At 38.4% G+C, this 26,806-nt stretch overlaps 1 protein-coding gene across 1 annotated transcript in view; it reads right to left on the bottom strand.

Moving 5' to 3' along the window:
• LOC122972464 (voltage-dependent T-type calcium channel subunit alpha-1I-like) overlaps positions 1-26,806 on the bottom strand; it is a 222,045-nt gene that overhangs the window by 166,447 nt on the left and 28,792 nt on the right. Inside the window, exon 2 of the mRNA XM_044339592.1 lies at positions 22,348-22,786. Within this exon, the coding sequence (XP_044195527.1) occupies positions 22,348-22,772 (425 nt within the window). The 5' untranslated portion in view covers positions 22,773-22,786. The remainder of the gene's footprint in view (positions 1-22,347; positions 22,787-26,806) is intronic.

Genomic DNA, 26,806 nt, shown 5'->3' with positions numbered 1-26,806 from the left:
GATTATTTGAGGGTGATTTGTCCCTGTATTTTCGTATTGTTTGGCATCATTATAATCCAGCTGAGACATAACAAGGTGACACATTAATATTCATGATATTAACAAGAGGAACAAAGTGTGGTATCTGTAGAAGCAAGTATCACTTTCAGTAGCGATGAGGCGCTTCCTAAATTGCTAATTTCGGTTCATAGAACAAAGGTACACAAGCATGCACTTGTACGAACACACACACACACACACACACACACACACACACACACACACACACACACATCCACACACACACATTAACACATGCCAGTCACAGCTCCCAAGATAACACCATGCAGATAGCAATCATCGGAGGCGAGTGTTAATGACAGACTAATGACTGCCATTTACCAAACTAGGGAGAATGGCTTCATGTGAGTCTGTGTCAGCTTCTCACTTTTCAAAGTTGACGTTTTATTACCATTTTCCTAAAAATATCTTCTTCATAAACACTTGAACACCTGAAAATAAAACTATTTCTCAATTTTTCCTCTTTAATTTATTTCAGTTATCTTGTGCTGCTTCCTTGATGAGATGAACATTTTGAAAAATTTAAGAGGTGAAAACAATTAATTTCATAAAAACAACTTTTTCCACTCAGAATCATGATCCACATTTCTGAAAAATATATCTTGCAAATATTAAAGGTCCTCTACACTTTCACAAATGTTTTCAGGTTGAAGTTGCTATGCAATCAAACTGAATTTACAAATGAGAATCATAACAGTGATAAAAGTATCAGCTGTCTCAATTTAATGTGTGCAATGAGAGAATGTTTTTAGTTGCTGAGATGTGTTCGTACTGAACATATGTGTATGAAAAATATTCATACCGGTCTGCAAAACCTTTGTTTTCTGAACAACAACAGCATGACTAAGGTAGGTAGATTAGCACGGTCATGGTAAAGACAGTATCGCTAAGGTCTGGTTAACAAGCAGAGATTTTCCAGCGTCCATGGAGAAAGAAAAAACTCAATAACATGTGTCTTTCATCAATGATGGTAAAAGGCCACAAGCGCAAACGTGTTGGTCTCACAATAAAGTTGTTATACTTTATGCTACAAGTGTTACTGGAGTTTTGTCCTTCTATGGTTTGGTTAAGGGGATGTGGACTGGGATGCAAACAGGATGTGTATTTAGATCTACCTACAACATCACCGTCATGTTCATGCGCTGTAATATTAAAAAGGCAATACTGTGTAAGCAAGGCATATGAGTTTATCGGTGTTATGTAACAGACAAACTATAAAAGGTTAAAACTGTTCTTTTGGATCGTGAGCAACTACTTCATGATGAATTCCTCCCTCTTCCCTCTGGTGTTCATTACCCTTTGTTCAAGATGAAGTCAAACAGATATAAACACTCCTTTAACCCATAAGCTATCAAATTATATAACATCACCTATAAAAGTTATTATGGGTGCATTGTTTTATGGGCTACTGTTCTTTGTTAATAATTTGAACTTGCGTCTTGCTTTGTGTTTCTGACATTTTGTCTGCGTTTAACTGTTTATCTGCTGCAAAGTGCATGCACTCTGAGACTAATTAATGAACTAAAAGTGTATTTATAAACTTGTAAATATTAACAAAAACTTTTTTTTTTCTTTTTTTTTACAGTTTAAGTCTGCAAAAATGCCTTATAACTACAACTACATGAGTCTAGTGAAAGTATTTCTAGTGAACTTCGGTTGTCAGGAAAAAAGTTCCAAGTCGGTGTTTGGTTCTTTGAAGATAGCCAGAGAGACTGTTATATATTAAATGACACACATGCACACACTCTCTCTCACACACACACACACACGAACACATGCAGGTCTGAGGAAACTCATAACCAGCAGCACGGGTTCTATAATCACCATGACTTCCTGACTTCTATAATCACCATGGTTACACAGACAGCTGTGAGGTGCGAGAAAGTAAAAGCGAGGGATGAAAGGACTGAAAGGAGGGAGGTATAACAGAGGGAAAAAAACAAGAGAGGTGATGCTAGTGATCCTGGTACACACACACACACACACACACACACACACACACACACATAACCCCACATACAGCAACCTGCTGTGCTAATTACTGGGTCTGTGGTTCTTTGAAGGCTGCTGCTCACCTTGCCTGGCCCCTTACCTATTCACACACACACACACACACACACACACACACACACACACACACACACACACATACACACACACAGATACAAAGACACACAGACACACACATCTCTCTACAGGAACCAGTGTGTTATTTCAGCACCTGCAGGCTCAGTGGGCGATGCCAATATGAAAATAATATGTATTGGCATCTACCAGCATGAAGACAGTGCAGTAATACGTGACATCAACGGCGCGTGGCTATCTGGAGCAGAAGGGGTAAATGCAGAGAGGATATGTCACACAGAGAGGAGTTATAAATTAAAAATATGGGGTCAACATCTCTGTAATCTTCAGACTTGTCCTATACTTAAAGTTAAGTGTTTAGCTGTTAAACTAATGGATACATTTCTACCACATACATTAAATTTCAATTATAACAATTACTATTCACAGTTACGGAAGCAAGAAGAGGCTCCGAAGATCCTCATCTCATCGTGACTGGCTCCTGCATTGCATGTTTGTTGTCTGACATCAAGTTAGACATGAATCTGCTGAACTTCTTAAAAATGGCACTTTTTTTTAAAGTGCAAAATGTAGCTTCAGCTTTCAGATGTTGTTATGCCAGAGGGTCAAATGAGTGAAAGGTCAGTGAAGAAACCATGCAGTCTTATAATTTCACACTCTCTAACTCGCTCTTAAAAACAAACACATTAGGAGTGACACCAGCGTGGGGGAGGTCAGGTATGGTTGGTTCATGGATGATGTGATATTAATTTGAAAAACACTACAAACAAGTGAGTCAGACCATTTTGCTGATTTTCCATCTGAATCATGTCCCTCCAATATGGGCAGGGTGTATAAATCGGATATCAACTGAAACTAAAACTGAATATTTGCCTCCAAAAGCTAAACATCCAGTCCATTATATAAATGTATATGTATATATATATATATATATATATATATATATAGTCAAATGATAATGGCTGGCAGTGACAGACTGAAAAAAAACATCTGTTTGAGTCAGACATTGGGGTCAACTGAACAATACTCCAAACTGCATGAAAGTGTTAGTTAAAGCAACATCCATCCCCATATTGTCTCTGATGACTAATTACCATTTTTCCGATATTAGCCACTTTCCTCAACCGTCTAAGTATTACAAATGACACTTTTTTACATTGTTGTTCATACTTAAACACATCATCAAGTTACAGAAGCATCAGTCGCTCTCTAATTCTTAGTGGCCATGGTTGCTTCTATATTTGAGCCTGTGGTACCAACAGCTAGCTGATAGCTAATAATTAGCTGATGCTTAGTAGCTTGACTTTCCAGGATTTGCTAAAGTCAGCTCCTGAAGAGTGTTGGCTAACAGCTATCTTTATAAACTACAATAACCAATGTCAAATGAAACAACACAGTGCTTTTTATGACTTAGCATAGCACTAATTTGGTTTGTTGTTTGCTATAAAAAATAGCTAGCATAATGTTTACTGTTAACAGCTGCAAGTTAGCTAGTTAGCGAGAGAAAAAGCACAAGCAGCAATGTGCACAACTCCACAAAATCAGTAATTTTCCTGAGTGTAGACATGGAGAAGCAGTGTTGGCAAAACCAATTTTAGAAGTACACATACTGTATTTATCTTGTCTAGTAATAGTCTCATGTCAACTCAAATTACATAGTAAGAGTAGCAGGATGTCAAGATAGGTGCAAAGTTTGGGAGATTTTGAATGTTTTTTTTTTTTTGTTTTGTTTTTTCCATTTAGTTATTTTTCATTTTATCTATAGGTTTGTGGATAGCACAAGTTTTATACAACAAAAAATGTGCACAGGACAACATTTAGTTACGAGTCTTCATTCAAAGTCTTCTTCCAGATGTGTGTCAGATGTTAGCAATCACAACAGGAGAGGAACCGTTCAATTAAATAACCTGAATACTTCACTAAGACAGTGTTTCAATAGACAAAGCTCAGTAATCCCCAGACAAAATCCCACAGGAATACAAAAAAATCCAGCCAAACTTCTATCCATTCTCAATCAATACAATCCACCAGATGTCACAGAGAACTATTGATCCCACTACTGAATTATTGACCGGTTCCTCTAGACAGAAGGCCTAAATATTATAGATGATGTTGAGCACAATAGGGTGAGCTACATTGCAGAGGACTGCGAAGCCGTGAGAGGCCAAGGAAAAGATGGAATAAAATTGATCCATGAAATTGTGATGAGGTTGGTGAAATGTTAAGCCAAGACAGGGGTGGATAAGAGGGTAAAAAGAACTGTTTTTGCTTTACTCTATCTCACCTTAAGGCATTGAGGGGTCATGGGTGACAGAGGGCGTAAAGAACCATCTGACCTGCAAAATATGCAGATAAATGTGGTATAATTAATTTAACTGCTAATACTTTATAATTAATAGAAACAACAAAACTACAGATGAGATAGAAGGATTTTGCGACCATCTTTTGGTCTTTTGCGTCTTTCATCAATTGTTTACTCTTTCACTTTAGTGGGAAACTAACCAATTTCACTTCAACTGATTCCATTATCTTCCACTGCCACCAATAGCTTCATTAAAGTGACCTTTTATGTCTGGTGCCATAAAGCAACCCAACAGATTCTCCACCAAATCTAACTCAGACAAATCAAATGAAAAATGCAGTGTGGAGATCAAAATTAATGCTGAAAGACTAAAGGTAGCACCATTACTTTTTAAAAAAGCATAGACAGAGGAAATAAATCACTACTCTGGGTAACCAATTTTAAATCAGTTTTATATTTCTACTTCTGTCTGTGTCTCTAGCCCACTCCTACAGAGGTTACCCCCACACTCACACCAATAAGAGTCAGCAAATTAAACAAAAAAGGTACTTTTGTACTCAGACATTTTATTAAGCAATCTCATTTGTCTGTGCCATCGCCGGTACTGACTGTAACTACTGTGAGAAGTGAGACTTATAGATGTAACAGAAGAGTTAACTGGGGAAAGGTTGACCATTAAAATGAATTGCAGCTTCTGCCGAGGAACAAATTGTCTATTCAGCGAAATAGGATCTGCCAATGCCGTGATAAAAGACGGTGTGAAGCGTGCAGAATATACTGTATGAAGGTGTTCATTCCAAAATAACTTATTGTCTTTGCTGCTTGTAACACAACAAGTAAAACTGGATTATTCCGTCCTCAAAAACACAATTATTTTGCAATATTTTAAGATGAAAAATATATTTAGCTGATGAATAGGCTGTATTTAAGTATTTGTAAGAGTAAATAGAAGATTTTATGATGTACTTCTTAATTTTCTTAGATTAAACTGTACTAGAAGCAATTAAGTACAACCTTCCCTTTTTGGACCAATCATTACTTTCCGGTACTTTAATAGCCAGAGTTATGTCATAGCTTAGAGAAAAGGTGAAACTGTGAAAATAATAATACTGTGCACACTCATGTCCTGCATGGATTCATTATTTCTTATATCTTTGTGTGCGTACGTCTCTTTAAAAAAGCAGGGACTTAATATAGTAAATTCAACAGTCCAAATTAGATATATAACACTTAATGTAATTCTATCTCATCATGGCATAGTAATGATCAGGGAGTGATTACAGCCAAACAATATCCCACTGTGATTTGATGACCTTAATTCCTAATAACAGGCTTTTGTCTTGGAACGATAGCTATTGACACTTATGGAAACAAAAAGAAACAAGAGGGAGAGACACATAGACTGGGTGGGAATGGATGATAGTGGGGTGAGGGTGAACACAGACTGATAAACATGCAAACAGTATGCTATACCATATGGGAAAATTATCACTGAGGAGTCAAATTAATAAACCATGGCAGTTTCATTTGGAAAAATGTAAATTTTGCTCCCCTATTGTCAACTGATGAAACACAGAGAGCAATACTAATAGCAACAAATAAGTAACTCATCAAGGCTGTAAAGACACAGAATAAAGCATCATCTACAGAATCTCACCCTAACTTCATAAAAAAAGTAATATGCTACATATAATCTACATATAATATACATATATACAGTACATATAGTATATTATAAAGACATTACAGCACTGATTATTCTTCAATAGACAATTTATCTCTCTAAATTGCGGTGCAAAAACACCATAGTGTTAAACCACTGAGTATAAATAACTTATTTTGCACATGCATTACATACAAACATACTATACACACATAAACACACATTGGCTATCCTCAGTCAGTCACTCACACACATGCACAAATACATACTCTCTCTTTCTGTATTTCACACATATACACACAGTTGTGTAAACTTGCATGAGTGCACAGGCAGACACACACGGATGCCTCTATTCACTCTCACATGAGTGAATGTATAGGCATGGACAAAAAGCTTTCGGAAAATAATCTGACTCACACATACTTGTCTACACACACACACACATACACACACACACACCATCAATGGGATTTCCTCATGGGTGCCTATTCCCTATCTGCGTCACACTTCTCTGTCAACATGTGGCAGAAAACATTTCAAAGGGAAGAGAGGGAGAGGAGGACAAGGGAGGCTGTGAGGGGAACAATACAGGATGAAAGAGAGCGAGAGCGAGAGAGGGAAGTGGTATACTGTATAGATGAGTAAACCAGCTATCAGAGCAGAACTGCCTGGTGAAGAGATAAAATATGTATATTTTGGCTTGAATCTCATTTTTTTTGACTTTTCAGCGGCAATTTAAATTTGTGAACCATACCAGCAATATCGTTTTGTTGCAGTTTAGTCAGGATGAAATGGAAAAGCAGCAGAAATATAAAAGAAGAAGATAAATCAGACTGGAAAATGGAGTAAGCAGAAGAGAAGAGGACACGACTAAGTTCCTGTATTCCAGCGTTTCCACCAGTTTGACAGGTAGGTACAGTGACATTAGCATAGTGATTAACAGTGACATTAGCATAATGATTAATACCTGCATTAGCATAAGCACTGTGCCTGGGAGAGCATGGGAGAAAGCCAAAGAAACAGCAAGACAGCAAGAGAAAACGGGAGTATAAAAGGAAATGATGTAGAGCACCAGAAGGATGGAAACACTAATTATGTAGAGGAAACAAAGGGGATGAAGACAGAAAATGACTTTTTTTTTTCCCCAGCTGTCAACAGCTTCAGCTCTGTCTTCCCCAACATGTCTTCATAAATAAGTTTACTCTTTGTCCATGCAGCATGTCCAGCTATGAGACAGGAGTATCCCAACGAGGGAGAATAGCTGTCAGTTCTATTCCCTCCGGCAACACAGCTACAACCCGTATCCTTTTCTATAGGTAGAAACACTGACCATACTATTTGCCTGCTGTGGTCATTGTTGTGAAGATATATTCAAATGTACAGTATATATAGTATATATATATAGACTGTTATTGTAAATCTATAGAGGATGTTGAGTCTTTCTGGCATTAATTGCCTCCAACAGAAAGTAAACCCAGTCTTTGTACAGAAAAATGTTTATTACCATAAAAATAAGGTTTTCAATAGCAGTCAAATAATGACCTCATCAACATCTCGATCAGACCTGAGTCTGCGACAAAACAGCTATGATTTGTTGTTTCTTTACATGGGCAGAAGCTCAACAATAAATCAATTTAGCACCAGGCACAATGAAAATTACGGCAACAGTAAACATGTCATCTCCTTTGACTGATGAAGTCCTCGTCTGGGTCAATCAGGAAAAAATATGCTATTTAGTTTTGGGCAACAATTGTGGTTCCCCCCTTGGGTGTCCAAACTGTAATTTTGAAAGCTGAAATGAAGTGGTGACTAGCGTCATTCCTCAAAGTTTCAGCAAATTATAACAAACTAATGTTACAACCTCCAGCCAATAAAAGGCTGAAGATGCCAGAGTACAGCCATGATGCTCATCAGTCACTGAATCAGATCAGTGGATCTGATTTGGATGGCCCACATGTCATCTATTGTCTCCTCTTAGATTTCGCTGTTGGGAATATGTAAAGAGACCCATGCAGTACATCTATGTGCATCTATTTGAAGTCATATCACTGTTTGTGAATGTCACCTGCTTCAGAAATACAATGCAACAAGTGGAAATATGCAGTCAAGACATGCAGAAATAATTACAAGAAAGGATGGAATTATGGTTCTCCAAAGATACACATTACTGTCTCTCCGGGTCTAAACAGAGAGGAGTGTTATGGTTAATGGTAGGTTACACACTTTCATAATATGCCTTCCAAATCTCAACAACACATTGTGCGGATGTCAAGCCAATTTTCTGATTTTCCGGAGGCAGGTTCAGAACAATAAAGAAAAAAACCAACCAGTGTTATGAGTAAAAACTATACCAGTCTAACAGCAAGTACATACAAGTATAACAACCATGTGAACATATCCAACTATCTACGGGCTTGTTCCATTTTTAACACCCTGATGTGAATTAAAAATTAATATTGTCCTGTTAAAAAAAAGTTTTCTTTACATTCATTGTTACTAGCCAAAACTCATTGTGTGTTGATCTAACAAATGTGTTGAATCATTTCCGTCCTCATAAAATACAGTATTTGTGTAAAATATAAACTTTTTTAAGTATTTTAAATCCTGCATTGCTTACATCCATTTACTAGCTTGCAGTCTTCCTCTTCCCTGCCTTTGCTGGCACATTGCTGCGTTTTTCTGCACATTACAACCACTTTTAGATCAGTGGAATAGTGTGAAAAGATTTGCAGGACTGTGTATTGCATCACCCATGTGCATGTGCGTGTGCATGTACGTCCTTGTGTGTGTGCTCGAGGCAAACACAATGAGGACCCACTCATAAAAAAAACTCCATAGCACTACATAGCATCGCAAACTCCACAGGGAAACTTTGAGAACCTCTAGAATTAAAAAAAACAAATAAATAATTAAACCACAGCAAATAGAGGCTGCATAGATATTTTCCGTGCACAACAGCAAGAGCAGCGAAGCTCATGCATATCAATCTATAGTGCCCAACCAGAACTTGTCAAGTCATAATAAAAAAGTTATAGACTTCACACATTCACAGTCTCAAAAGGCTTCACAGGTCTAAGAAACACAAGACAATATAACAACAATTCAATTCGAAGATGGAAGAAACCATCCATTATTTACCTTCCATGGTGAATTCAACAATGGATTGACAGTGTAGCCGATCAGGCAAAACCTGTGCACTGTAAGCACAATTCACTGGCAAGATGCTCTGCAATTGCCATCATTAAAGGTAACAGCTACGGCAGCTGCCAGAAAATGTATTCAGCAATTAAATTGATATGTTGAGCAGACAGCTTGTAAAGGATAGTCCAGTTTAGCTGCATTATTCCGATCATCATCGTATCACTTCACCCACAGCTATTCTCTCGTCTCTAATTCGACAATCAATTTGCCTTTTTCTTGGGGAAAAAGCAACATAATATAATATCCATTACCCACTCCTGGTGTAAATGACCACCTCTCCACACAGACACCTCATCAACAGAAGTCTAGTTATCTTGATGTATGCATGCCACCCTTGAATTTCATATAATTTTAGTGCCAAGGTCTCATCCAAATGGCCCATTACAGTCAGATGTCGTTTAACTGCTGCTAACAGCCAAACCAATCAGCGGCCAGACATTGTATCACATGACCAGGGGATTTAACAAGGGAATGCTCATTAGAAGTATCACTCCAAGAAGAGCAGATGGGTAAAGGACAGACGGATCAATCTGATTTCAGCATATGACCAAATTTTAAGGAGGCTTTGTGTGCTTTCTTGGATGGAACCACTCATAAAATGCAAGAGTACATTGAAAAAGATTTACACAAACTTTGATAGCCTCTTGTATCGTGTGTATGCACCTGGATATATCTGTGAATGTGAGAGTATGTGTGTGTAATAATGCCAGTGGCACAGAGGGCCACATGTGTTGGTACAGAGGTGACTGAAAGTGAATTGGAAGCTATTAATCTGACCTTCCCTTGCTATCAGATTTGGTTTGGAGCAGGATATATATTTACTCCACATGCTCTGTTTCTCTTTGCACAGCCTACTCCTCTCTCTCTCTGTCTCTCTCTCTGTCTTTATCTCTCCCTGGATCTCCCTCCTGTTCTACCCTTCTTTCCAATCCACAGGTATAGGTTTCGATGTGGAGAGCAGCATTTTACATTTCTACCTTTGAAATGATCTCCATTATTCCGTTCCCCCATGCTGCTGTGATTATCCCTTCTCTATGTGAATGAACTCGTCTGTGTCTCTGCCTGAGTGCTGGTTAACATGATATTCACAGCTCCGCACTCCGCTCTATCCTCACTTTTAGCCCAGCATCAGTGGATTCACACAGATGTGGATACAATGACAGTACTCCCTGATGGAAACTGTTTTGTTGTACAAAGTTATGGAGGAGAAACCACAGACCGTGACGTGTTTGCCTTGACGTTTTATTTCTTATGCAACTTTTCAGTCAATTCAGTGTGGAAATGTACAATTTAGCAAAAACAAATAGCAATTTCACAGGGAGGGTAAAACTATGTAGAACCAGAAAACACAGTTCCATCTAAAGTATTTGTTTGTAAGGTTTTTTTGCCACTAAGTTTGTCCTGGTTTCTCCAAGTCAGTAAACTAGGTTTACAAGTGCTGCCTAACCACCACTCTCAACATAACAGCAGGGCTGTATCCTTTGGTTAGTAATATTGTTAATATTCAATAAGATAATGTTTTTGTTGTAGCTACATAGAGAATGTTGTTGTGGAAATGATTTTTCTCTTCTAGCCTTCTCCTGTTCCAACAGTTTAAATAATACAGCTTTTTCTTCTGGTCCACCCATCCAGCAAAGAAAATCCAAAGAAAAAACAGATTGAAACACAACTGCTATCATTAAAATTGATTAAAATGACTCCCTGCAATATGAGGGGATTGGTAATAGTGCAGAGAGAATCAACACCGAAGTCTGCAGCTCTGCACTTTGCTTAGCTGGTTTCACTTCATTATTTTGATTTGCCAGATAATATCAACAAAGTGACCCTCCAATAACTCCCAAGATATGAGCTGATACATACGCAAAACTGTATGCAACTTGCCCTGCACACCAGGACCAAAAGGTGGGTGAATATTGGATTTACATATAGCAGTTGCTATACATTATTGACCAACTCCAATAGGAAACGTGTTGCTCTTTTAATGCATGTATAATTTTAAAAAATGTGCTGCTTTGGTAGTCCAAACTATACAAAAATATATCAAAAAATAAGTGTTCCTTGTTTTGCTGAAACATTTCTAGTTGTCGTCTAGTTTGCATAATACTAAGATGTGTTTCTAATATCTAAGTCTAGTGTCATTAATATAAATGGTCCTTCAATCAGCAATATCCACCACCTGCAAAACAGTTCTGTTCTATCTCTAAAACAATTCTTTGCAGGATGTTTTGTCTTTGTTTTCTCACAACGACTGGGTAAAACAACTGTGAAATAGGCATTGTGGGTGTGCATTATGGATTACAAGCAGAGAAAAAGACCCTAGCAATTACACTAAAATGAGCATATGAGTACAAAAAAAGTGATGTGCGAATGACAGACAGGAGATAAATGGCAACATTATTTCAGACAGCCATTTGTATTAAGCGCAGAGTGACTAAAGTTTGATCTGCAAGTAGCCAGAGGTGTTTCTTTTTTTAATGTTGATTGCCAACTATCCCACTTTCACCCACTGACAGCCTCTCCCTGCCTTTGTAAAATGATTTAACACAATGATAACTACAAATGATTTACTGTCTAGAAGGGAAAGTATGAAGAAGAGTGATAGAGAAATAGGGAGAGGGAGGGGGGAGCTGAGCAACAGCGGCAGGAGGGGCTAGTGGGGTCTTAAGCTCCCTTTGTAAAAGGCTGAACCCCCCCTAAGCCTCCCCTCCCCCAATATATTTTGATGAAAAATATTCATTGAATAAAAAATATAATATATATATAATATCTGAAGACATCAGACTGACTTTTACGTAAGAAAACTAAACTATGAAATCATATTTTCACAGGTGTTGATAACCGTTGACCTTTGCTGCCTGTTTTGTGATTTGATTGGTTGGTTCGTATCATTGCAAGTGTGACTGTACATGGGGGTGATAACTTTAACGTCAGTCTAGCAGTTTCTAGTCTAGCAGTTCCTACAAGTGTCGAATCGCTTGGTGAATCACAATTCTCTGTCGCTGCTGCTGGAGCTGAGCCAGAAGCTACTACAGGACCCCGTAAGCTCTGACAACCGACAAACCCTTCTTTCCAAAAAACTATTTGCCTACAGCACTCCTCTCTCTTTAGACCTCTTTCTAATAAGTACTCATTCATTCTTCCTTTTATCAGCTCTTCAACTTGAACCCTTTCTTTCCATTTCTGTCCATTTGACCTTTCTTATGATAAAAAATTCCTTCTTTCAAGTTACCCCCCTTGATTCTTTCAGTGCCCTAAAATCTTCTCCCAGATAACTGTGGTTCACTGAACTGTTACGTTAGATTTTCACTTTCTACTCATATCACTACAGCTATACTGATTATTCTCAAGCTCAGCCTCATCTGTCTGACTGTGAGTGGTTAGAGAATGAAGAGAGATGGGGAGCTCTGAAAAGCAGGCTACATAAGTATCTAAATCCGGTTGTCTGGGAGAGGAGGATATCTCCTGTATAGCGAGCGCTAAGGGTGTCCTGGCTGTGGGAGGCTGACTGTGGAGCACCGTCGGCCCAAGTAAAACCATACACCTATGAGCAGTGTGGGAGAATTTCAGCTTTCTGTCACCACCTCAACTATTAACCTACACCGGAGGCTGATTCATCACAGCAGGCCCAGTCTTTGGGCCTGTGCCATGACCACCAGGCTGAGTGTGGATCTTGTCACCTTACAGTCTGCTGAAGAAAAGCATTGCTTGTCTGGGAGCCGAGCTCAGAGACAAAGACAAGCTAATTCTGGAATTTTCCACTGTCGCCACGGCCTAGGCAAAATGCCTTGCAGTCCTGGGCTCCTCTGGCTGCTGTAAGCGGAACGCGACCATGGACAACAATCCCACTCTTCCATGGACTGGCTCCATCACCACAGGAGTGCCAGAGCCTGGGGCTTTTTCAGCCTAAACTGAGGATCCATGGTTCTCCTGGGAGCAAAGCCCAAAACAGTGGCAACATCTACTCTCTGTCACATCTCAGTAAAGGAACGGTTTCTCATCGGCGTGGGTAGAGTGAAGGCCCCAGTGAGCTTGACTCCATGTAAACTAGAGCATGGGTCTGTAGCCCGCAAGGGTAAACATGTTGCAAAGTGCCTATCTGGACCTCCCGCTGGCCAACAAGTTTAACATCCTGAGTCTACAGGAGTTTACTCCACTGGAGGCATGCTCCCACCTTTTACTGTCCCGTCTGCCTTCTACCAGTTTAACTCTCAGTGGACCAAGCGACAGGAGCCCCAGCCTTGATCACCTGTGCTGACAGGTGCTCCATCTCACCACCACCGTACCCCCAGGTGGTCAGGCGTGCACAACCAGGCACGGTGCCCACCCTCAGTGCTTGTTGTTGGCACCTCTATGGTCTGGCAGTGCGCGGTGACTGGACTTTCTGCTATCCAGGTGCTTGCGTAAAGGACATTACACTGACTGCTCAGCAGCTGATTGAACATAACTCTGCCTCTCCAGTCATTGATTTTGTTGGTGTCAACGACATCAAAAATCAATAGTCGGAGCAGAGATATCCCCTTTGTCAATAACTTTGCTGCCATTTTTTTTTTATATAGGCCTCAGCTTTTTAAACCAGACAGCCTCCATCGTTTCCAGGAAGGCGTCTTTTATCAACCAATATCGAACAAACTTTGTACTCCTGTAAGGCTTTTACCTCCTTACATTCAGAGAGTGCAGCTGACTGTACCTTCCTGGGCTCCGTCCATATCCTAAACATGAAAATCCCATGCATGCAAATACTACTCCAGTAATGATTAACAATAGATATAGCCCTTGTAAACACCATCTGCCTATTTCCTGTACAAGTTATTATAACCCTGAAAATTTAATAATAATAAAACCCAAATCCCAAACAAGCTCCAGGTTGCCATTGTTGAGTAAGCCCTCCTGTGACTCTAGGAAAGTCTTATTTAATCCACATGTTTTTAATCCAGAAATGGCCTGGGTTTGATGCATTTAAACACTAGAAGTCTATGCAAACAATTTAATTAGATCACCTGAGAAGTCTTGTATCACAGACTTACCACGATATCCTGGTTATGACAGAAACCTGGCTTAAACAGAGTATACATAATTCTGAGGTTTCCCTAAATAACTATAACTCGTACAGAATAGACAGAGTTGGAAGAGAGGTTGGTGTAGCTATTTATGTGAGGTCAAATTTATCTGTTACTGTTTTAAATCCTGTCATTATAGGCTACCTCATTCTTTTGAATATATTTCTCTAAAAGTTAGCTTTTCTAGTAATAATTCAATTAATGTGGTTGGTATTACAGACAACTTTCAGCTGTCTCTAGTGTAATTAGCAAATTAGCAGACTTACTTTCTCAGTACAATAACTCAGAGATGCTGGTTCTTGGTGACTTTAACCTAAACTGGTTGACAAACGATTCAAATAGTTTAAAAGATATGTCTGACAACCTCAATCTGTCACAGATGATTGATGAGCTGATCAGACCAAATCTGAAGGACCCTTCAAAATCTACATTGACAGATTTGATTCTGTCCGATATGAAGGACAAAAATACTGCCTCTGGAGTTTTTGCACTTGGCATTAGTGACTACTGTCCTCTAGTTTATGTAATAAAAGCTAGACTGGAAAGATCAAGCTCTAAGATTGTTATCAAAAGAAATTTAAAAACTTTCAATGAACAGGCTTTCCTCAGTGACCTTGCTGACAGTAATATACATCACATATGTGAAATAAATTATGTTGAACTGACATTGGAATTCTTACAGATTCATTATTTACTATCACTGATAAACATACGCATTTTTAAAAACTTGATGATGAACATGATGTTCAAGGCAAGGGACAAAGTTTAGGCTTTAGCGAGGCGTGAAGCAGCCCATTGGCTGATTTTTAGACAACTCAGAAATAAATGCACATCCACCCTGAGAAAAGCAAAAGCCAATTATTACATAGAGTTAATCTCTAGCACTTCCACAAATCTGTCAAAATTCTGGAAAGCAGTAAATATAAATAAGAACAAATCCTCTACATCTATTCCTCCTCATGTTATGTTTAATGTCAGCTTAATAAATAAGACATCAAAGATTTGCCATGTTTTAAACACATATTTCACTGCTGCCGGAAATCTGTTTGATATGGTGTAGTCAGGATCAGCTCTAAATAACAAGCCCTTGGCTCATGGGCCCTTCTAAAACTGTAGCTATCAATTGCATGAAAGCAACTAGAGAGGACAAACTAGATCCTTATTTTTTAAAGCTCTGTGCTCTGTGCTTGCTAGACAAATAAGCAAGAGGGCAGAGGTGGCGGCTGCCCCGAGCCCACAGTTCTCTCCAGTTACAAATGGGAACACTTTGGGCCCAATCGGCCTGACAGAACATGCATTTTGTTGTTTAGTTGAATATTTTGAATAAAGTATGTTTGGGTGTCTTGGTTTTGGCAAAAAATGAAAAAGTCCAACTCAGTCCAATCGATGCACATAGAGCACCATGTGCTGTCCTTGGTGTTGAAACATTTGAAGGTGATATCTGATAAAGTGGCTTCACTGTATGTTTTCTTAGACAAACAGTAGGCTTACCTGGCCCAATAAGTGACAATTGGTGTTTATGGATAGGATAGGACATATCAGCTATTTTACAGCTGTGAATTGTAAAATGACTTTATCAGAAGGGCCCCTTGAGGATGCTCCGCCCCCTCTGTGCTAAGAGTCTAGCTCCGCCTCTGTGGACAAATTACACATATCTTTATTCTTGCTATCTCTAGTGGAGTTGTCCCTCAGGTCTGGAAATCTGCACATGTACAGTAGTCCCACTGCATAAGGGCGGTGATAAAAATGATCTTAATAACTATCGGCCAATTTCCAAACTGTCCTGTTTTGCTAAAGTCCTGGAGTCATGGTGTCAGAGTTAGGCACAGTACTGTCACTGCTACTACTCTGGTTATAAACGATATTGTATCTGTTGTTGGCAAAGGGAAATATTGTGTGGACACTGTTGATCATGCTATGCTCCTACAGAGGCTATGTGATATTGGTTTTGATTATAAGTCCTGTAAATGATTTCAGGACTACCTATCTCATACAAAGCAATGTGTAATCTTGGGAAACGATCAATGTGTATTTTTACCACTGTCAAAGGGGGTTCCGCAAGGTTCAATACTGGGTCCTATCTTCTTCACAATTTATATTAACAATATTACATCCTTGATAACAAATTATAATGCCTATCTTTATGTTGATGATACAGTTCTGTATTGCTTTGCTGATTTTACACACTCATCTGCTGAAATCCTACATCACGCCCTTGACAAATTTGACAAGATGCACTTTTGGATTTGACACTAGTTCTGAATTCAAACAAGACTAATTATATGCTGTTCTCTAGAGCCAGAGGTATTGTAGAGAGTGGTTTGCATATTACCACCCTGAACTGACACAATTACAGATGCACCAATCGATCGGCCACCAATCGAAATCGGTCAGTTTTCAGCTGATTGGGCATGACTGGTGACTGCCTGATCAGTCTCATATAGCCAATTTTCAATTTAGTTTATCACTCCACACTAAGATTTATTACCAGTGACCGTTATTCCACACATCGTCTCTGTATGAAAAGGTTGGGTGGGCATCTCTAACTGCAAGCTGTAAGATGTGACATGCATTGGTTCCTATGTATTTATAAAGCTTTGAATGGCAACTCTTCTTTATTGAACTGGTCCTATGGTCAAAATTCAATTTTTTCAAATGATTGGCTAATGCTCAAGGTCCTGCATGCAAACACTGAATTTGGGAAAACTGCTTTTAGTTTCTGTGCTGCTCACACCTGAAACACTTTGCAACATACATTGAAACTTGACACAATTGTATGTATAGTTCAATTTAAAACCATGATTACAAACCACTCCGCTCTTGAACGTAACTGCTTTTAATCTGTGTTCTGTTATTGTTTGTTTTCTTTCTCGTTGGTTGTTTTTTGTGTGTAATTGTTCTGTTTTGTACACTCGACATCATTGTAAATGAGGACATGTCCTAAATGATCTTCAAGTTTAAATAAAGGTTGAATGAATGAAAAAAACTACTTGTGTGTTTTTAAAGTTTTGGCTATCATTCCTAATGATTGTGATAATACTTTACAACAGAAACTCAAGTGCCAAAACAACTTGAGACATTTTTAACAAATCTCCTGTTTAAACCCTCTAAATTGTTTTCATTATGGGTGTATTAAAAGCCTGTGTAACTGTCATGGCAGTGCTCTATTTACTCCATCTTCAAGCCAATAGCAATGATGGCTAAAACTATGAGAAAAATGATCAGAATTTACTCTGAAGATGTAGGTTTGCTTTAGAATATGCCTACATAAATATCATCATATATTTGTCTTATATTAGCATACATCTGAGTTCCTTTCTTGTTGTTGTTATTTTGTTATTTGTTATTCATTCAATATTCATTTGCTTATTGTTTACATAATGGGCAAGGTAGATTTAAGGATTTCCTTTCATTTTTCTATTTAATTTCATAACTGTAGGTCTAACTATGATTTTTAATTCTGTCTTAAACCAAATTTTGTCAATATCCCTTCAGCCTACATTCCATAAAAGTCCACATGCACACAAATGCAGATAAGTTCTGGGAGTGGAGTGAATGTATTCATAAACTCAAAGAGGATTTTATTTGTGGATCAATTTACAGCATCACTCAATTTGAACTCAAAATGTAAGAAAATGGATCTAGTCAATACAAGCCTTTTCATTTTAGTGAAGTAACAAGGACAAACACATACAAGTACACACACTCCTAGATTCCCTCATACTTACTTTCATTCAGTACAGTGATTTGATTGAACGGTGAGAGTGTGTGAAGTGTACACACCAGCAGCTCTGTGAAAGACAGGCTACTACAGTCAGGTTATTTAGTCAATTTTAAGACCTTTTTAAGACCTCTATAAGAAAATCAAATAAACAAAGTAGTTCATTTTGGTTCAACAGCTCTGTCATACACTGAGTAAAACAAATACTTAAGACTTACTTTATACGACCATCTTACCTTTGAAGAAGGAATAAAAGCCTTATCAGACTCTGCAGGTAGAGCACTAGGAGCTGTTCTTAATAAGGTTGAGCTATACAGGGATCTTGGTTATAAAAGCTATACGCAATTGTATAAATCTTGTGTCTGTCCTATTTTAGATTATGGTGCATAGGTCTGGGGTTATTGTAAGCAATCAAAATGTGTGCATAAAACGGCCCCGAGACTTGCAGTGTGTAGTGACAGGATGGGAGCCATGTGAAGTACAGCATGAGGGTGACATGTTCAGACTGTGGACTAGATTAATCAACATACCTGATAAAAGATTTACCAAAAAAAAAAATCTATTGGGATTTTTCAAATAATTATTATTATTAGACATGGAGCTTGCAAAAATATTTGGCAGGGCAGATCTTCAATATATATATACAATATATAGAAATAAATTATCTTGTTGTGTCAGTCAAATTAAACCAATACTATCTGAAAATTATAAACAGAAATGGTCAGAAGAAATTTTGTGTTGAGAACACACTGTTAAGGGTGTTTACCACCCTGAGCACTACATCACCCCTAACCTGACCAGAGCACAGAGGTCTGTCTGTGTCCAGCTGAGATGTGATATCTTGCCTCTGGTGGTGGACCAGATCAGACAGTGTCACCTGTGTAATCTGGGAGAGCTCAAAAATGAGATACACTTTTGCTCTACTGTCTGTAGAATATCCTGATTTGTCTTCTATGTCTGATGACTATAGACTTCAGTACCTGTTTACAGGCAAAGTGTTTCACTTAGCTCAGGTTGTGTTAAATATTTACCAACAGCGTATGAGAGCACTTATGTGTTAAAGTCACAGTCTGTGCCTCAGATATGCCTAAATTATGTTTTACAGCTGTAATGTCTAAGAAGCAGGATTGTGTTCATTTTTGGTTTGACACTGATTGACATTTATGTAGGTGTATAATATTTGTTCTTTCGCTCTCATTATGTTGTTGCTCTTGATTGTTATGTTTTGTAGTGTCTTGTAAGCCCATGCAGGCTGGGAACCTTTTGGTGCATGACAATTTGAAATAAATAAATTACAATTTACTATTCTTAAATCCTAACCACTAAAATAAATACATAAATGCTAATGTAAAGCTTAACTGTTAGCAACTCCTAGCATGCTCAGAGTAAGCGTGCTAACTCTTATAATGCTAACTCTTATAGTGTTAACATGCTAGTAATTAGCATTTTAGCATGGAATATTCGCATTTTTGATTGACATTTCATAAAATGAAAAGCCAGGGTATCATGATGAGATACATCTCATCCTTTTGGCATATTTGACTGACAAACTGACAGCAAAGCTAACAGCTGCTAAAAATCGCACCATATCGATGGTAAGAACAACAACAACGTAGAGTTTTACAGTTTTTATCAAAATTGAATTACTTTTTCGTCACATTAGCTTGCATAACATCTCACAGGTAGTGAAACAACAGTAGAACAGCCAAACTAGCGACAGACAACTCAAAGAGCATGCTACTTTTTTTATCTTGCTAGCATCGCTGCTGTGCTTTTCAGATTTTATGAGAGAATATGGAGCTCCACTGCTTTCCAGTCTGAATATTTTTCACCAACTGCAGATGAGTTTGTGTTCATCATGTTCATGAAAGGGGGGCAGATGAAAAACCCTCTGCTGAGATCATACAAGAGAGCTTAGTCTGATGGAGAAAATTATACTTAATCCACTTTTGAGTTCTTTCAAGGTAACACAGGAGGCGAGACTGGAATACATGTAACAGAGACATAGAAAGAGACAGCAGGAGAGAGACTGAGGGAGACAGAATTAAAGACAGGATCAAAAAACAGATGACGCCGACTTTTCCCAAGCAAGACATTTCATTTAGACCTGAATGGATGACTTGCCTATTAAGCAAGTCTCTAACTCTTTTTACCCTGTCTTTCTACATTTTCTCTCTCTCTTACTCTTCTGTTGGTTATATAAATTCACGTCAGGCCCAGCCACATGCTGATGTGATGCCTGCTTAATGGACAGGTAAGAAGGCGGATTGTCTACAACAGAACGTTTCTTTCAATCTTATTCTTTCTCCCTGTCCCAGAAATCACTTACCTCAGCTGGGAAGAAAATGTTGTCCCTTATCTATGGGCAAACACAAATAATATAAGCATGGCTGTTACACATGCTCGCATGCATGCAAACAAACAAAATTGCAGCTGTAATACACACAGACACAAATCCACACTGTGTTTGCTGTATTCCCTGAACCTTTCTCTCTGTCTTAAACACTTTCTATTGATGGTGTCACTTTTTGTCACTTTCCCTCTTTCTACTATCCACCTTTACGTCTTTCTATCAGTGTAGTTTTCTTCCTCTTTACTTTATTTATCTCTGTCTTTTCATTTTTCTGTCTCCTCACTTCATATCACTTTCTTTTATTTGTACATCTGTTTCCCTTATCACTTCTTTTTTCTTTCTCTGTTTCTGCTTTAATGAATTCCAACCAGTCAGTCAAACCAAATCTTTTTTACACACACATATGCATACACACACACGCTCACTCTTTACATCCAGTGTTACTACTTACAGGTACATACCACTGTGTGTTTGAGGAGTCTGTGTGTAAGTGTGTGAGTCACACATCACCTCACATTAAGTGTTGCTCTTAAGAAGCTTGATAAGAGGTGTGTGCTGAACCTGGGGGCAGCTAACGCAGTGTACTGCTTGTAATGTAATCTAGCACTCCTGTCATTTCTTATACAGGCACAGGTGAAAGGTGTGTGTGTGTGTGTGTGTGTGTGTGTGTGTGTGTGTGTGTGTGTGTGTGTGCATACACTAGTGTGATAAAATACACAAACATTTCACAAAAAGACAGAGATTTGTGTCACACAGATTAATGATGCCAATTATTTCATAGCCTACAGCAACACCAACATTTTCCAGGTTAACCTCTAACTTCCACTACAAACATTTAACATATGCAACTGGCTTTTGGATCAGTTCATGATTATCATAGATTCATTAAACTTTTCTATATTGATGCATCAGCTTTTAACAGAGAAGGCCTCAGAGCACATTCACATCAAGCACATCAAAGTAAAGGTTCAAAGTAAAATGATTTCCTCTGCACTATGTCAATAAAACTGCAGCATTTGGACTAAATACCAAATTCAAATATGGATTGTTAAAATGCTACAAATCCATTTTGAAGATCAGAGGAATACTTTGACATTTTGTGAAAGATGTTTGTTCTCTTACTTGCCCTGAGATGAGAAGATTGACAACACTCTCATGTCTGTAAGTTAATTATGGAGCCAGAGCCAGAGGTTGATCAGCTTAGCTGAGCATAAAGATTGAAAGCAGAGGGAAAAAGCAAGCCAGGGTGTGTCCAAAGCTCAAAAATATGCCTCCCAGCTTAGGCTACTACTAACAGCTTAGTAGTATCCAACATAATAGTATCTCAAAAACTGGCGGTGTGGTTTTACAGGGAGTTAAGAGCTGGAACTATTTTTCTGCTTCACCAAGGGAGGCCCACTCTGTCTATCAGATAAGTGCTCTTTTCAGCCATTCAAATGCACTTCTACCCCAAAATTTTTTATATATGTATGTTTTTTTTTTTTTTACAAAAGAACCAGACATTTTCTAACACAGTTGTTCATCATTTGTACTGATGATTTAACCGGAAGAGTTTCACGCCAATCCAAGCCGTAAGAGTGCTGAAACTGTGCGTAACCTAACATTGTCTATGGGAATAGCTCCTCCCAGTTCGAAATATACCTCTAAACTGGAACTGTTGAAGAGTTGGTCAGGTGTGATCAAAAAAAAATCAGAGTTGGTGTTAATAAACAGAATCAAGCAGCTCCTAATGCATAGCGATGATAAAAAAAACCCCTTCTTAATGCTTACTTTATATTCCAGAGCTGGGGGGTACTGAAAGATTATCTGATTATGGGATAGGAGACCAGAGGCATGCGGTGTTTGAGATCTGAAGATGATCTATCTGCACGCACACCACTGTCATCACCAGTATAAAAAGGATATGGGCTGGAGACCATGCGGATGCACCAGCTGCGAGGACAGGTTGTCTGCTTGAGACAGAAGAAGACCACAGGTACTAGCTCAGGGTAGGGCACAACCAACACACTGGTATCACTGCTGCCATCATCATCATCGTCGTCGTCATCGTCTTCATCATCCCCCTCGCACTCTACCACATCTTGCTGCTCCTCCTTCTCAATCTTCTCTTCCTCAATAATCCCTTCCTCTTCTATCTCCTCCTTTTTCTCCTCCTTTTCCTCGGGACACGGGAAGCGGCGCGGGGAGGGCCTGCGTGGGGAGGAGGAAGTGACGGCGTCATCGCTGTCGCCCCTGGCTATGGCTGTTGTTACCCTGGAGATTGTTGCTGATGATGGTGTCGTTGCTAATGATGTTGCAACGCCGGGGCCCTCCTCCTCCTCGCTCGTCATGGCAACACAACGATCTGAGATGAGAAGAAGAGAGAAGACAGAGAGAGAGAGAACATTTTAAAATTCACCAACTACTTTATTCACCTCAGATTAGAAATCAATACACAAACCAGCAGTTTATCGATCAGGATAACACCACTAAGCTGATATTTAACCCCATTATGAAGAGAAAACACCATGCCAGAAAACAAGAAAAGTCAAAAAAAGGATTCCTAAATTTTATATCTTATGAGCTTTGTCTGATCTGCTACCCCTATTATAAGGCTGCGGTTAAATTTAGGCAAGGTTGACGAAGCTCATTTTAATGGTTTTAATGGTTTAATGGTTTAAAGGTCACAGAAAGATCACCTTCACAACTAGAAGAAGCCAAATTTGAATGTCAGTAGGAGACAGAGTGTGAACCGCCGTCTAACAGGTGGGAAAGTCACACATGTATGCCCAACTATATGCCCGACCACCTCCCTAATATGTTACAGCAGCCTAACATTTTCACACTACTTCAACCTTTGGAACGAAGAGAGGACAGTCATTATTCACACAACTGCAAGATGTTTCTTGCCAGGAAAACATACAAATAGAATAAACACAAACAGAAAGAAAAACAGTCTCTCCTCACGCCAATCAGTGTATTAAAGCAAATACCTGGCTGTTTTTTATGACATTGATTATTATACAAAGTTATCTGAGCTATTGCACATAGTCTAAAGACAATTAAACAAAGCAGAGAAGACATATGACATGCATCATTTACCAAAGACTTAAAAAAATCAGATCTGTTAAAAGCAAAAGACAAGACATAGAAAAGCAGCACAAATGAGAGGTTGTAAATGAGAGAAGGTGGCAAAATGCTCAAAGCTTTGAAAAAGAGAATGAAAGAGTGAGGGAAGGGAGAGTCAAGAAGGAGAGTTCAGTGGTTTAGTCGGAGGTTTAGTGTTGAGAGGAATCAATTCTGTGTAGCTGGAGAGAGAAAAGAAGGAACAGTAGTCCTGATATGACTGAGTGGCACCTGCTCATGGATTTCCAATGAACAAGCAGAGCAAGCATTTCTCAATAAAAGCTACACAAAGCTCAAATCCACTTCACTCATAGATGAATGCTTCTGGAGGTCCTTAAACTAACTAGACTGTGCTCGTCTGAGTTTTACGACCACAATAGAGAGGCGAAAGACTTGTACAAAAAGGACTGTTAATTTATCTTCCCTTATTATAGGAACAATATGGAATCAATTTGTCGGTGGCCAAGAAAGTGCAGCATCCACTCTAGCGGTGCTTACAGTTACATGTTCACAACAGAGAAAAGAAAGCAAGCAATTTAGAGCAAATTTTGTGAAAATGAATAACCTAACAATGCAATGCAGTGAGTTTTTGTAGCCAAATCAGAGCAGGAAACTGGATTAATTATCGGGTCCTCTGTAAGATAACATAAAACTTTATTGATCCCTGCAGGGAAATTAGATTGTTGCTGCAGCACAGTAATGGGAGCCCTGCAAGGAAAGAACATGCAAACAAGAAAAACAAGCAATACATACACAGTGGAAATTGAAATGAATAAACAGATGTAAAAACAGAATGTAAACAGTTGTGGATTTTTGTAACCATATGTTGCTAACAATTAAAACAAGTATTGATAAACAACCCTGTCAAACCCCTGAAAATACCATTCTGTAATTCTGTATTAAATATTTTATATAGTTCATTAAAATGATGTTAGTGGCATTGTACAGCAGTGGTGTAACACAAAGATACTATCAGTATCTGTATATGTCACAAAATATCTGTGTTCAGATATTTATATGGAAAGTTTATACCTGTAGAAATTGTCTAGTCTGGTTCAATTTTTGCATTAAATTGTTTTTTTTTATTGCAATTTATACTCATCGTACAGACATTTACAAGAAGAACCTTCAAAAAAAAAAGAAAGAAAAATCTATACCAAGTCAAAATAAAACCTGTGTAATGGCCCAGGGGAAATCAACAGTGAAATTAGAATAGGAGGTAAGTAGGAAAATGTAAGTCAAAATTGCATTGGGCCATACTTTATGATTTTCTTTAAAAAAAACTGGAGATTGTGTAAACACAGAGGGGGGGGGGGGGGCCCAGATGAATGTAAAGTTGGTTTATGAGAGAAAAAAGCTATCAAAAGAAATTCTGAGACGCTCCCAAATGACTCATTTGCATTTGTTTTCGAGACGGTGTCAAACTTCAGCTCCTCGGTTTCCCTCTTATCAATTTGTGAACGGTGCCAGGCCAGGTAAAAATAACAGCTGTGGAAGATTGGTCAAACTTTATCCTTCATTGGACAACTAACCTGGTGAAAACTGATGAGAGGTTATTGGGGTCAGTGTTGCTGAGGTGAGTATTGAATTTCACCATGTACATTTTAGTTATTTGGTTCATTTTAATCATGAAAAGTCCTACTGCTTTGGCTACTAGATGTTTCTGTTCCAACTGTTCAGGCAACAATCACCTGGATTACTTTGATACTGAAGAAAATGTCTCAATCTGATGAGTATAAGACAAGATCTGAAGTCATAAGGGACACATTTTTTAAATATAATTTCTAAATGGTGTATAATGTCTGTGTCTTTCAGTTTAACTTATGACTCTGAGAGGAAGCAGTGTTACATTATTGGTAGATTGTGTCAGTTGGGGTGGTAGTGGTTGGTCAAACTTATGGTTGCTTTTTTAGTTATAGTCTACTTGTGTTCACACTGGCTTATAACAAGAGCTGTAAACATGAAGTCATAGGTGTGGATGGCATGATGTTGCCAAGCTACTGGACTTGTACCCTCTGGACATATGATACAAAAACAAAGAAATGCATTTCAGTAAATATTCAGAAAATATCTGACTCTGATTTAGATGGGAGAATGGCAGACAATAAACATAGAGGAATGAAAGTGCATCTCGGCAGCCTTTTCCCTAATAAAAATGCAAAGTGCAGGAGTCGTTGACACCATTACTGCTCATTAGGGCCAGTGGGACAGACTAGCTGCTGTTTACTGTCTGCAGCAACGCTCTGCTTTGGCTTCACTGCTGTGTTTGCAGCTGTTGTTAATTGTCCTTTCCGGTGAAAGCAAGTAAAGTACTTTGTATCGTGAATATGTCCAGAACTTTCCAATTTCTGTGCTTTTGTTGAAGAGTTAATACTTATTGTGCTTTTTCAGACACAGAGTGACTTTAACAACCCAGACTGCTCTGAGCATTGCTTGGCTCTGTACTATTGATACAGTGTATAATGTTGTCATTGGCTGCTCTGTTTTATTCTGGGTTTTTTTGCATATTTCTACCTATTGCCTCACACTGAATGGCACATTTAAGTGTGACACAATAATGTGCCCCTGACTATGAAGTGATACTAGGAAAAGAAAGCAGTGAACATACATAATATAATATTATGGCTTTTTGTTACCTGCACCCTAGAGCACTTGTTAAGGGACAGCTGATTATGCAAATATGCAAACAGCCCATTTTGTTTAAGTTAATATTGCAATCTGAAAAAGCAACCTTAAAGAAAACCATTTCAGAAAACATTTCCATGCATTTTCAACTGCCCGACCTGACTAACTGTAGGGATGTGCAGAGGGCTCAGTATTTGTATTTGTATCTGTATTTGTTGAGGCAGCAAAATTATTTGTATTTGTATTCGAATAAAAGTGGAAAGAGGCTTAAAAACCCTGTTTTTGTTTTTATTACACTTATAATTTTAGAGAATGAAAGATGAAAAGTGATGTCCAAATTAAGAAATATGCGTCATGTAGCAGGTGGATGTGACTCCCCTCATAGAGACGTGCTGATAGACGTAACAGCGGAGCAGAGGAGAGACACTGAGATCGTGACTATAACTGACCTGCTTGCTGGTGTTTGGCATGTTTTGTTTTTTTCTTCCCAAAAACAACTATTATACTATACTATTTAACTATTTTAAAAATATTTGTATGAAACAAATATTCGTAAAAAAATAAACCCACAATTTGTGCTTTGCCAAAAAATGTATTTGTATTTGGGCACACCCCTAACTAACTGGGTGGTTAT

Source organism: Thunnus albacares, chromosome 3 (assembly GCF_914725855.1).
Source record: "Thunnus albacares chromosome 3, fThuAlb1.1, whole genome shotgun sequence".
NCBI lineage: Eukaryota > Metazoa > Chordata > Actinopteri > Scombriformes > Scombridae > Thunnus > Thunnus albacares.
The sequence above is the reverse complement of the archived record's forward strand: the minus strand, read 5'-3'. Positions and strand labels throughout refer to the sequence as shown.